This window comes from Myiozetetes cayanensis, unplaced genomic scaffold (assembly GCF_022539395.1).
Source record: "Myiozetetes cayanensis isolate MyiCay16 unplaced genomic scaffold, myiCay2020 scf135, whole genome shotgun sequence".
In the NCBI taxonomy this organism is placed as follows: Eukaryota; Metazoa; Chordata; class Aves; order Passeriformes; family Tyrannidae; genus Myiozetetes; species Myiozetetes cayanensis.
In genome coordinates, this window is record NW_026086993.1 from 74,250 (window position 1) to 85,795 (window position 11,546).

The 11,546-nt window shown below is 56.6% G+C and overlaps 1 protein-coding gene across 1 annotated transcript; it reads left to right on the forward strand.

Moving 5' to 3' along the window:
• The first annotated feature begins 394 nt into the window (after positions 1–394).
• On the forward strand, positions 395–9,260 carry PSMA5 (proteasome 20S subunit alpha 5). Its single transcript, XM_050308942.1, has 9 exons — positions 395–475; positions 788–854; positions 1,738–1,864; positions 4,089–4,156; positions 4,593–4,700; positions 4,783–4,841; positions 5,337–5,439; positions 6,381–6,467; positions 9,009–9,260. The coding sequence occupies exons 1-9, from the start codon at positions 447–449 to the stop codon at positions 9,084–9,086; spliced, it is 726 nt and encodes a 241-aa protein (XP_050164899.1). The 5' UTR covers positions 395–446; the 3' UTR covers positions 9,087–9,260.
• The last annotated feature ends 2,286 nt before the right edge of the window (positions 9,261–11,546 follow it).

Below are 11,546 nucleotides of genomic sequence, written 5' to 3' on the forward strand. Positions count from 1 at the left end.
CCGCCCCATTCACACCGCACCACCTCCCGTCGCTCGAGGGCCCCGCCCCCACAGTATCGCCCCGCCCACATTCACATGGCCACGCCCCATGCTCCCATCGCGGAGTATCCGCGGGGTTCTGGCCCCGCCCCAGCCCCATGACCACGCCCCTGTTTTCTGACCCCGCCCCCTCCACAACGACCACGCCCCTCAGCCAATTCTCCCACGCTCTCCGTGGCCCCGCCCCCCTCCTTTAATCCCGCCCCCTCCGCCCTTCCATTGGCCGCTTGGCCGCTGTTCTGCCCAATCAGCGCGCGGCGCGGGCGGAAGCGGCGCCGGGAGGGACCGGAAGCGGCTCGGCAGTGCGGGGTGAGGGCCGAGAGCGAGCGGAGCCCCGAGACTCCCGAGACCCCCGGCACCCCAAAAACCCCTCGGAACCCCCAAAACCCCCGGGCCGCACCGCCGCGATGTTCCTGACGCGCTCCGAGTACGACCGGTGAGTGCGCGGCGGCCCCCGCTGAGTCACGGGGGGTGAGCGAGGGCTGGGGGGGCCCTGAGGGAGCGGGGGCTCAGCCTGGGGACGGGGGGGCTCGGGGAGGACCTTCCCCCTCCGGAATTCCACAATTCCCGGCGCTCCCGGCCTTCCCCTGGGATTCCTGAGGCTCCTAGGCTGGAATGGGACGTGTTCTGTGACCCCCTCCGTGTCCGGGACCACCCCGAGTTCAGCCCCTGGGGAGGCCCAGGGGGCTCCCGGGACCCCATTCCCGGTTTTCCAGCCCCCCCACGAGTGTCCCTGTTGTCCCCGCAGGGGTGTGAACACCTTCTCTCCCGAGGGGAGGCTCTTCCAGGTGGAATATGCCATCGAGGCCATCAAGGTACTGTCACCCCCCCGCCTTTTCCGAGCTTTTTGGGGTTAAATGTCCTTAATTGGTGAATGTTCCTGGTTATTGGGGGGTATTCATGGGATTGGGAATAGTTTGGGATGAAGGGAAGGAGCCCTGGGGATGAGGAGGGTCCTGCCCTCAGCTCCTGGGAGCGCTGAAATGAGGGATAAAGGAGGAAAAAGGGGGGAAAAAAAGGTGATAAAACTTGCAGGGATTTGGGAATTAAAGCTCCTGGGATGGGGGATCGGGGGGTGGTTCATGGGATTGAGGGGGATGGAGGTTAGGATGGGTGGGATCAAGGTGGGATTGAGGTAAGGATTATTAGGATCAAGGTGGGATCAAGGCAGGGATTGCTGGGATCAAGGTGGGATCAATATGGGATCATGGTAAGGATGGGTGGGATCAAGGTGGGATCCAGGCAGGGATTGATGGGATCAAGGTGGGATCCAGGGTTCTGGGATCCAGGCAGGGATTGGTGGGATCCAGGTGGGATTCAGGGTTCTGGGATCCAGGCAGGGGTTCCCAGGAGCTCCTGGGACACTGGGCAGAGCAGGAGCTCCTGGAAAACTTCTGGAAAACAAAGTGCCCGTGGTTTCGGGCCGGGATATTCAGGATTTGGGCCCATCTGGGAAATCCTTTTTCCCCTTCAATCCCTTCCCTCTGCCAGAGGGGCATTCCCAGGACCATTCCCACCCCTCAGGCCTCCCCAGCTGGGAGGGATCTGCCGGCCTGGAATGGATTCCCGGATCAGGGAATAACCCTGAAACCCCGGGAGCGGCTCTGCCTGGGGACGAAAGGCGGGCAATGCCAGCCCCGAGGGAGGCAGGATCAGGAATTCCTGCTGGATCTGCGGGGTCTGGGGGGTGTTTTCCAGCTGGGCTCCACGGCCATCGGCATCCAGACGGCGCAGGGCGTGTGCCTGGCGGTGGAGAAGAGGATCACCTCGCCCCTCATGGAGCCCGCCAGCATCGAGAAGATCGTCGAGATCGACTCCCACATCGGTGAGTGGGGATGGAGCGGGGATGGAGCCGGGAATGACCTTGGGATGGCGCTGGGAGAGCTCTGGGAATGGCACAGGAATGGCTGTGGGAATGGCGCTGGGATAGCTCTGGGATAGCCCTGGGAATGGTTCTGGAATAGCACGGGGATAGCTCTGGGATAGCCCTGGAATAGCACGGGAATAGCCCTGGGAATGGCTCTGGGAATAGCCTTGGAAATAGCTCTGGAACAGCCCTGGGAATAGTCCTGGGAATAGCCATAGGATAGCTCTGGAATAGCCCTGGGAGGACACAGGGATACAGCCCTGGGAATAGCTCTGGGAATAGTCCTGGAAGAGTCCTGGGAACAGTCCTGGAAGAGTCCTGGGAACAGTCCTGGAAGAGTCCTGGGAACAGTCCTGGAAGAGTCCTGGGAACAACCCTGGGAATGGCTCTGGGATAGCCCAGGGAGGACACAGGGATACAGCCCTGGGACACCTGGGAATGGCTCTGGAATAGCCCTGGGAATGGCTCTGGAATAGCCCTGGGAATGGCTCTGGAATAGCCCTGGGAATAGTCCTGGAATAGCCCTGGGAACAGCCCTGGGAATGGCTCTGGAATAGCCCTGGGAACAACCCTGGAATAGCCCTGGAACTGGCCCTGGGAATGGCTCTGGAATAGCCCTAGGAATAGCCCTGGGATAGCCCTGGAATAACCCTGGGAGGACACAGGGATACAGCCGTGGGACACCTGGGAATAGCTTTGGGATAGCCCTGGGATAGCTCTGGAATAGCACGGGAATAGCCCTGCGAATGGCTCTGGAATAGCCCTGGGAGTGGTTCTGGGATAACCGTGGGAACAGCCCTGGAATAGTCCTGGGAGAGCTCTGGGATAGCACGGGAATGGCTCTGGAATAGCTCTGGGAATGGCTCTGAGATAGCCATGGGAATATCTTGGGGATAGCCCTGGGAGGACACAGGGATACAGCCCTGGGACACCTGGGAATAGTTTTGGGATAGTCCTGGGAGAGCTCTGGGATAACCCTGGGATAGCACGGGAATAGCTCTGGGAGGACAGAGGGATACAGCCCTGGGAATAGTCCTGGAATAGCCCCGGGAACACCCTGGAACAGCCCTGCAATCCTGGGAGTTTCTATCCTAAGGATATTCCCTGGGAATTCGGGCAACTGTGCCTTGGGATGAGCCCTCCCTGAGAGGGGCAGGAAAACTGGGAATGGGGGCCCTGGAGCCACCTGGGACCCCCCCAGGGGCTGGATTTGGGATGATCCTGGGAACAGGGAACAGAACACATCCCATTCCAAGCTGGGAGCCTCTGGAATCCCAGTGGAACCCTGGGAGCCCCTGGAATTGTGGAATGCCACATCCAGGGTTTTTCTGGGCAGCTCCAGGGATGGAGGAGGCTCCAAACCCCCCCTCCCAGGGCCAGCCCTCCCTCTGGGAACATTCCCGGGAGCACCCCTGGAATGCTGGGGGTTTATATCCCAAGGATCCTTCCCCCAGGAGTTTGGGATGGGCAGCTCCCAGCATTCCAGGCTCCAGGAGCTCCTCCATGACCTCCCTCATCCCAAATTTAGCTCTGGAAGGGCAGGTAATTGCAGGGATTTGACTCCAGGCCAGTTTTTCTGGGAAAGCCAGAGCCACCCCCTGCCCTGAGGGGCTCCTGGAGGGCAGGAGAGCTCCCAAATTCCCGAATTCCTGCTCCCTGGGGCACGGGAATTGCTCCTGGAGTGCCATTCCCTCCTCCTGGGGGCTGTTCCAGGGGGAGGCTCCTCCAGGACCCCTTCCCAGCAGGTTTTTTTTTATCATGGAATCATGGAATCCTCGTGGTTGGAAAAGCCCTGTGGGGTCAAGGAGAGTGTGACCATTCCCAGGTGGTTTTTTTGGGACACTCCCAGGGATGGGAATTCCAGACTTTCCCGTGCTTTACAGCCTTTTCCATGCAGGAATTTTCCCAGGATCCAACCTGAGCCTGAGGCCATTCCCTCTCCTTCCATCTGGGAATTCTGGAGAGGGAAAAGGTCCCCCCTGAGCCTCCTTTTTTCCAGGATGAGCTCCTGCTTTTCCAGCCCCAGCTCCAAAACTGCTCCCTGGAATTCCAGGCGTGGCCCCCCCAGTGCCCACAGAGGGGGGACAAATTCCCACTGGGGAGAAATTCCGTGTCTGGGGGCAGTTTGAGGGGGGAAAAGCTGATCCCAAGGAATGCATGGAATGATCCCGTCCCATTCCAGGCTGTGCCATGAGCGGCCTCATCGCCGATGCCAAGACCTTGATCGACAAGGCCCGAGTGGAGACTCAGGTGAGAGCCCTGATTCCCAACCCTAAAATCCCGGGAACACCCTGGGAATCCGGGGAAAAGGGAAGCTCATCCCAGGAGAGGAGCTGGAACGGGAAAGGTGTGGAGTGGGAGCTCTGTTTTGGCCAAATAACGTGGGATGGGTGGGGTTTTTAATCCCCCTCGATTTCCTGGGTGCTCCAAGGTCCCAGGGACAAATCCCTGCACATTATCCCACACATTATCCCTGCACATTATCCCACATTATTTCCTCCCTATTATCCAGGGATAACCCTTTCCAGCCTCCCCCTTCCCTGCTGTTATCCCGAGCTTTGCTCATCCCGACGCTTCCCGGGCTGTTTCCGCCCTTCTACGGGATAACACACCCTGAGTTCCACATGGAAATGACCCCGGGAATGCCTGGGAATGCCGGGGATAACGGGAATGTTCGTCCCTGCAGAACCACTGGTTCACCTACAACGAGACGATGACGGTGGAGAGCGTCACCCAGGCCGTGTCCAACCTGGCCCTGCAGTTTGGGGAGGAAGACGCCGATCCCGGAGCCATGGTGGGCTCTGGCAGGGATTTGGGAATTCTGGGGGGGTGTTTTGGCCCCTCCTGGTGTCACTGTCCCCTCCTGTGTCCCACAGTCCCGCCCCTTCGGAGTGGCGCTGCTGTTTGGAGGAGTGGACGAGAAGGGCCCCCAGCTGTGAGTTTGGAATCCTTGGGGGAAAAACCCTGGAAAATTCCTGCTGGGATTTATCCCCCCCCCCCCAAATCTGAGCCCTTCCCTGCCTGTTCCCCTGGGAAACACGCCCCCAAATCCAGGTTTTTCTGGGATAAAGCTCTCCCCTGGGCCCAGTTTCTCAATCCCCTTTCTCTAAAGGTAACCCAATCCCTGGGACATTCCTGGGGGATGGGGGGGCTGTAACCTGAACTCCAGGGATTCTGCTGGAGCTGGGGAAAGGCTTGGCAGGCCCAGCTCTCCCAGCAGGGTGGAAAACTGAGCTGGATTTGCTCCAAAAAAAAAAAAAATCCGGAGAAAAGGGGGAAGAAAAATCCACAGGGAAGTTGTTCCCTGAGCTGCCAGCCCAGGAGTCAGGAATTCACCTGGGGGGTGAATCCCGACTCCAGGCACTCAGGGAGCTCCGGGAAGGGGTGGGGGAGGATCCCTGGGATGCAGCAGCCCCCGCTGTGCCCGCAGGTTCCACATGGATCCGTCGGGAACGTTCGTGCAGTGCGACGCCAGAGCCATCGGCTCGGCCTCCGAGGGCGCCCAGAGCTCCCTGCAGGAGGTTTATCACAAGGTGAGGCTCCAGCTGGCGTTGGGAAGCACTTCCCAGGGATTTGGGGGCACCTCGGCACCTCCTGGCACCTCCCAGAGTCTCCCAGTACCTCCCAGAGTCTCCCAGCACCTCCCAGAGTCTCCCAGCATCTCCCAGAGTCTCCCAGCATCTCCCAGAGTCTCCCAGCATCTCCCAGGTTCTCCCAGTATGTCCCAGCACCTCCCAGCACCTCCCAGCATCTCCCAGCATCTCCCAGCACCTCCCAGTACCTCCCAGTACCTCCCAGTACCTCCCAGCATCTCCCAGCATCTCCCAGCACCTCCCAGAGTCTCCCAGAGTCTCCCAGCACCTCCCAGTATCTCCCAGCACCTCCCAGTATCTCCCAGCACCTCCCAGTATCTCCCAGCATCAACCAGTATCTCCCAGCATCTCCCAGCACCTCCCAGCATCTCCCACTGTCTCCCAGCCCCTCCCAGCAGGGAAGAGCCATTTATCCTCTGGAATTTTCCTAATTCTGAGTCCTGCCTATTCCCAACCCTGTTCCAAGTGCAAAAGGCTGGGAGAACTCCTTTCTCCCCTGGAATTCTCCTGATTGTGGATGCCCCCTCGATTCCCAACCCTCTACCACGTGGAGACGGCTGGGAAGAGTCCTTAATCCCCTGGGAATCACCCCAGTTCTGGGCTCTGGGGCTTCCTGCAGGGATTTCTGGGATTAAAACCTTCTTCCAAGAGGGAATTGGGCTTTTTTTGTGGGAAGGGGGCGACCAAACCAGCGACCAGTGGGATTTCTGTGCCCCAAAATGCCGGGTTTTAAGCCCAAAAAAGCAGGATTTGAGCATCCCTGAGGGTGTCCCTGCCCTGCTGCTGCTGCAGATCCCTGGAGAAGCTGCTCCATCCCGGCTGGAGGGATTTGGGAAGGGGATTTTTGGGGGTGGGAAATGCAGGAATCGCGTGTTTTGCAGTCCATGACGCTGAAGGAGGCCATCAAATCGTCCCTGGTGATCCTGAAACAGGTGATGGAGGAGAAACTCAACGCCACCAACATTGAGGTGAGGCCTCCCGGGCTGGGAGTGGGAATGGGAATGGTCCTGGGGCTGGGAATGGTCCTGGGGATGGGAATGGGAATGGTCCTGGGGGTGGGAATGAGGTGGAGGAGCAGCCTAGGCCTTCCTGGAGCTGGGAATGGAGCAGCCCAGGGTTTGCTGGAGCTGGGAATGAGCAGCCCTGGGTTTTATGGAGCTGGGAATGAACAACTCAAGGCTTCCTGGAGTTGGGAATGAGGTGGAGGAGCAGCCCAGGGCCTTCCTGGAGTTGGGAATGAGGTGGAGGAGCAGCCCAGGGCCTTCCTGGAGCTGGGAATGGAGCAATCCAGGCCTTCCTGGAGCTGGGAATGAGGCAATCCAGGCCTTCCTGGAGCTGGGAATGAGGTGGTGAAACAGCCCAGACCTTCCTGGAACTGGGAATGGAGCAACCCAGGGTTTGCTGGAGCTGGGAATGAGATGGAGGAGCAGCCCAAGCCTTCCTGGAGCTGGGAATGAGATGGAGGAGCAGCCCAGGGTTTCCTGGAGCTGGGAATGAGGTGGAGGAGCAGCCCAGGCCTTCCCAAGCCAACAGCTGATGTTCCTGCCCCTTCCAGCGTGGGAAGAGCTGGAGTGCTGTGCCTTCCTGGTGTGTTTTCCCAGCTGCTCCAGGTTGGGAAGTGGTTCTGTGCCCTTCCCCAGCCAGCAGGGCCCTGGGGTGCCCCCCTGAGTGGCTCCTTGTCCCCCTGGATTCAGCCATTCCCGGTAATGTCAGAAGGCCTGGAATGTCTCCAGCTGCTAAATCCGGCCTGGGGCAGTGCCAGGAATGCCCGGAGGGGCAGAGCAGGACCCTGTGCCCCTGGAACCCCGGCAGGACCCACGGCCTGGGGGGTGCCCCTGACCCCCCAAACCTGCTCCTTGGGGGCTCCTTTTAGGGTGGGAAAGGCAGGAGCCCCCTGTGGATTGGGTGGGATGGGTGGGAGATGAGGAGCCAGCCCCGGGATTGGGTTCTGCTGCTATTTCTGGGGGGATATGAGACACCAGACCTTTCCAAAGCAGGGCATTCCAGCTCCTCCTGTCTCCTCTCATCCCTTTTCCCTCTGGCTGCTGGGAGCCCTTTTCCCTGGAAAGCCTGGGTTTAGCTCCAGCATTCCTGCTGCTGGGATTAAAACCCTTTGGGAAAGGTGAGGGGGGATGCCAAGAGCACAGCGGGATCCTCGTGTCCCAAAGCTCTGGAATCTGCTCCCCAGGTGCTGTCCCAGCCCCTGGAATGTTTCCAGCATCCTGATGTCATCTCCCACTTTTAACAGGGGCTTAAGTGTGCCTGCAGTGGGCAGGGCTGGGAATGGGCTGGGAATGCTGCCAGGGGGGGCAGCAGGGCAGGAATGTGCTGAGGGATCCAAAGGTTCCCACCTCGCTCACCCCTTCGGCTTCCTGGAAGGAGTTGCTGCTCTGGGGGGGGATTTTCCAGCCTGGAAGGGTTTTTATGGATTTTGAGAGGAGTGATTTGCCTGTCCAAGCAGTTTTGGGAATGGGAAGGTTGGAGGAGAGCTGGGATTGGGGGTTGGTGCAGGTTTTTTGGGGGGGATTTAGGGATGGTTTGGGGTGTTCCTGGCTGGGTGGGGTCCAGGATTGATCCAGGTTTGGAGGCTCCATCCCTGGAAGTGCTCAAGGCCAGGCTGGACAGAGCTTGGAGCAAGCTGGGATAGTGGAAGGTGCCCCTGGCAGGGGTGGGATGGGATGGGATGGGATGGGATGGGATTTAAGGACCCTTCCCACCCAGACCATCCCAGCATTTAAAGGGCACCTCCAGGTGTCTCAGAATTCCCGGTAAAACCCGGGCTCCCAGGCTGAGTGTTGGGATGTTTCTCCTGGGAATCACCTCCCTCCCTCCCCCCAAATCCTGCCCCTCCCCTCGTGCTGCTCCAGGGGGGAATTCTGGGAGCAGAATCCTCGGGAGAGCTCTGGGATCTGCTGGGATGCTCCAGAGCTGCCTCTGGGAGCATCCAGATACTCCAACCCTGAGGAGTCCAACTGTGCTCCCACTTCAGGAGCATCCCAGACCATTCCTGCCCCTTCCCAGGCCATTCCTGCCCCATCCCACGCCATTCCTGCCCCTTCCCAGATCGTTCCTGCCCCATCCCATGCCATTCCTGCCCCATCCCAGACTGTTCCTGCCCCTTCCCACGCCATTCCTGCCCCTTCCCAGATCGTTCCTGCCCCTTCCCATGCCATTCCTGCCCCATCCCAGACCGTTCCTGCCCCATCCCAGGCGGTTCCTGCCCCATCCCAGACCGTTCCTGCCCCATCCCAGACCGTTCCTGCCCCATCCCAGGCGGTTCCTGCCCCATCCCAGGTCATTTCTGCCCCATCCCAGGTCCTTCTTGTCCTATCCCAGCTCCCTCCTGCTCCCACTGCAATTCCCTGCTCCTGGAGGAGCCTGAGCCCATGCCCAGCTCTCTGGGCAGCTATTTTAGGGAATGAGGGCTGGAATGATCCCAGCCCAGGGAACAGCTGCTCCCCCTGCTTTTCCCTCAAGCCACTTAACCCCTCTCATTCCCTGTTTTCCAGCTGGCCACGGTGGAGCCTGGGATGAAATTCCACATGTACACCAAGGAGGAGCTGGAAGAGGTTATCAAGGATATCTGAAAAACAAGGAAAAAAAAACAAAATCCCAAACCCCACAATTTCCCACCCCCCCAAATCAAAGGAACTCTCCCAGTTCCCGGGATTCCCTCTCCTTTATCCCACCGGATCTGGAGATTTTTGTACTCTTTGTGGACAGAACTGAGGAGGGGAAGGAAATAAATGATTTTATTATTCCCTTTGGGGCCCTGGGAGAGGAGGGGGAGAAAAGTGGGAAGAGGGAGGGTTTGGAGCTGGGATTGGGGGCTCTGCTGGGGCAGAGTCTCCCTCTCGTGGCGAATCCAGGGGGAATTCCAGGTGGGATCCCACGGATCCTTGTAAAAAAATCCGGGTTTTCTGAGCTGCTTGGACCTGTTTGGGTGCATTCCCTGCCTTCCCCCTGCTCCTTTTTCCAGTGGTTTTTATCCATAAAACATCCCAGGAGCTCCCACTCCTTCCCATAACCTCGGGGTTTGGGGTTTCCTGGGAAAAATCCCTAAAAAAAAGCTTGGAAAAATCCCTGGAAAGTCATAAAGCAGAGCCCACCAAGCAGGGAGAGGGATCCAAGGCCTCAAATCCTGCGGATTTTGGGAGTTTAACCCCGATTTGGACCAAACAATTCCTGCTTATCCCATTTTTCCTCCCTTGGTTTCTCGTTCTCCAGCGGGAATTTCTATCCCTGCCCTCCAGAAAGAACCTGGGAATCAAGGATCAGTCTGATCAGGGAATAAAGTGAGATTATGAGAGTGTTTTCCTGTGAAATTGGGGCTGTGGGGAAAAGCAGCTCTGCCTGGGAAGGGGAGAGGCCTGGGAATTAAATTCCAGGAGAAATTCCAATTCAAAATCCCATTTCCAGGAGAAATTGCAATTTTAAATCCCAATTCCTGAATAAATTCCAGTTCCTGAATAAATTGTCAAATTTAAATTCCAATTCTTGGAGAAATTGAAATTTTAAATCCCAATTCCCAAATAAATTCCAGTTCCTGAATAAACTGCAATTTTAAATCCCAATTCCAGGAGAAATTCCAATTTAAAATCCCAATTCCAAGGTAAATTACAATCTTAAATTCCAATTCCTGAATAAATTCCAGTTTCAAAGTCTAATTCCTGAATAAATTGCAATTTTAAATCCCAGTTCCAGGAGAAATTCCAGTTTCTGAATAAATTGTCAATTTTAAATTGCAATTCTTGGAGACATTCCAGTTTCAGATTCCAATTCCTGAATAAATTACAATTTTCAATTCCCAATTCCTGAATGTATTGCAATTTTAAATCCCACTTCCAGGAGACATTCCAGCTCCTGAATAAATTGTCAATTTCAAATTTCAATTTCTGAATAAATTACAATTTTAAATCCCAATTCCTGAATAACTTCCAGTTTCAAACCCCAATTCCTGAATAAATTGCAACTTCCAATCCCAATTCCAGGAAAACTTTGCAGGTGGGGTGGGATCCAACCCCTGGCCCTGCAGGTGGGAACATCAATTAATCCATTAACGACATTTTCCCTTTGGAAAGACACCATTTCCCACCGGGAATGCGGGAATGAGGCCCGGGGGGGGCTCCTGGGGGCTGTTCCAGCTGCTTTTGTTTGTGTCCCAGGGACACAAAAGCCCTTTTGTTCCCCATAACCAGCCCTTTGTGTCCCCTCCTGTCACAAGGCCGGGGTGGCATCGCCAGGGGACCTTTTGTTCCCCCCCAAATCCACACGTTCTCCCTCAGGATTTCCTCCCAACCCCCCCAGAATCTGCTTTTTCCACCCCAAAATTTCACTTTTCCACCCCAAAATCTACTCCAGACCCCCAAATCAGATTTTTTTACCTCAGGAATGTCCCCACCCCCCAATATTTGTCTTATCACCCCCAAATCTGCACTTTCCCCCTCAGAATCAGCTTCTTTTCCCTCAGGATTTCTTCCCACCCTCCAAAATCTGCCTTTTCCACCCCAAAATCTGCTTTTCCCACCCCAGAATCTGCCTCTCTCACCCCTAAATCTACTCCAGGCTCCCAAATCTGATTTTTACCTCAGATTTTGTTCCCCCTGAATCCACACGTTCTCCCTCAGGATTTCCTCCCAACCCCCCCAAAATCTGCTTTTTCCACCCCAAAATTTCACTTTTCCACCCCAAAATCTACTCCAGACCCCCAAATCAGTTTTTTTTACCTCAGGAATGTCCCCACCCCCCAATATTTGTCTTATCACCCCCAAATCTGCACTTTCCCCCTCAGAATCAGCTTCTTTTCCCTCAGGATTTCTTCCCACCCTCCAAAATCTGCCTTTTCCACCCCAAAATCTGCTTTTTCCACCCCAGAATCTGCCTCTCTCACCCCTAAATCTACTCCAGGCTCCCAAATCTGATTTTTTACCTCAGATTTTGTTCCCCTGAATCCACACGTTCTCCCTCAGGATTTCCTCCCACCCCCCCAAAATCTGCTTTTTCCACCCCAGAATTTCACTTTTCCACCCCAAAATCTACTCCAGGCC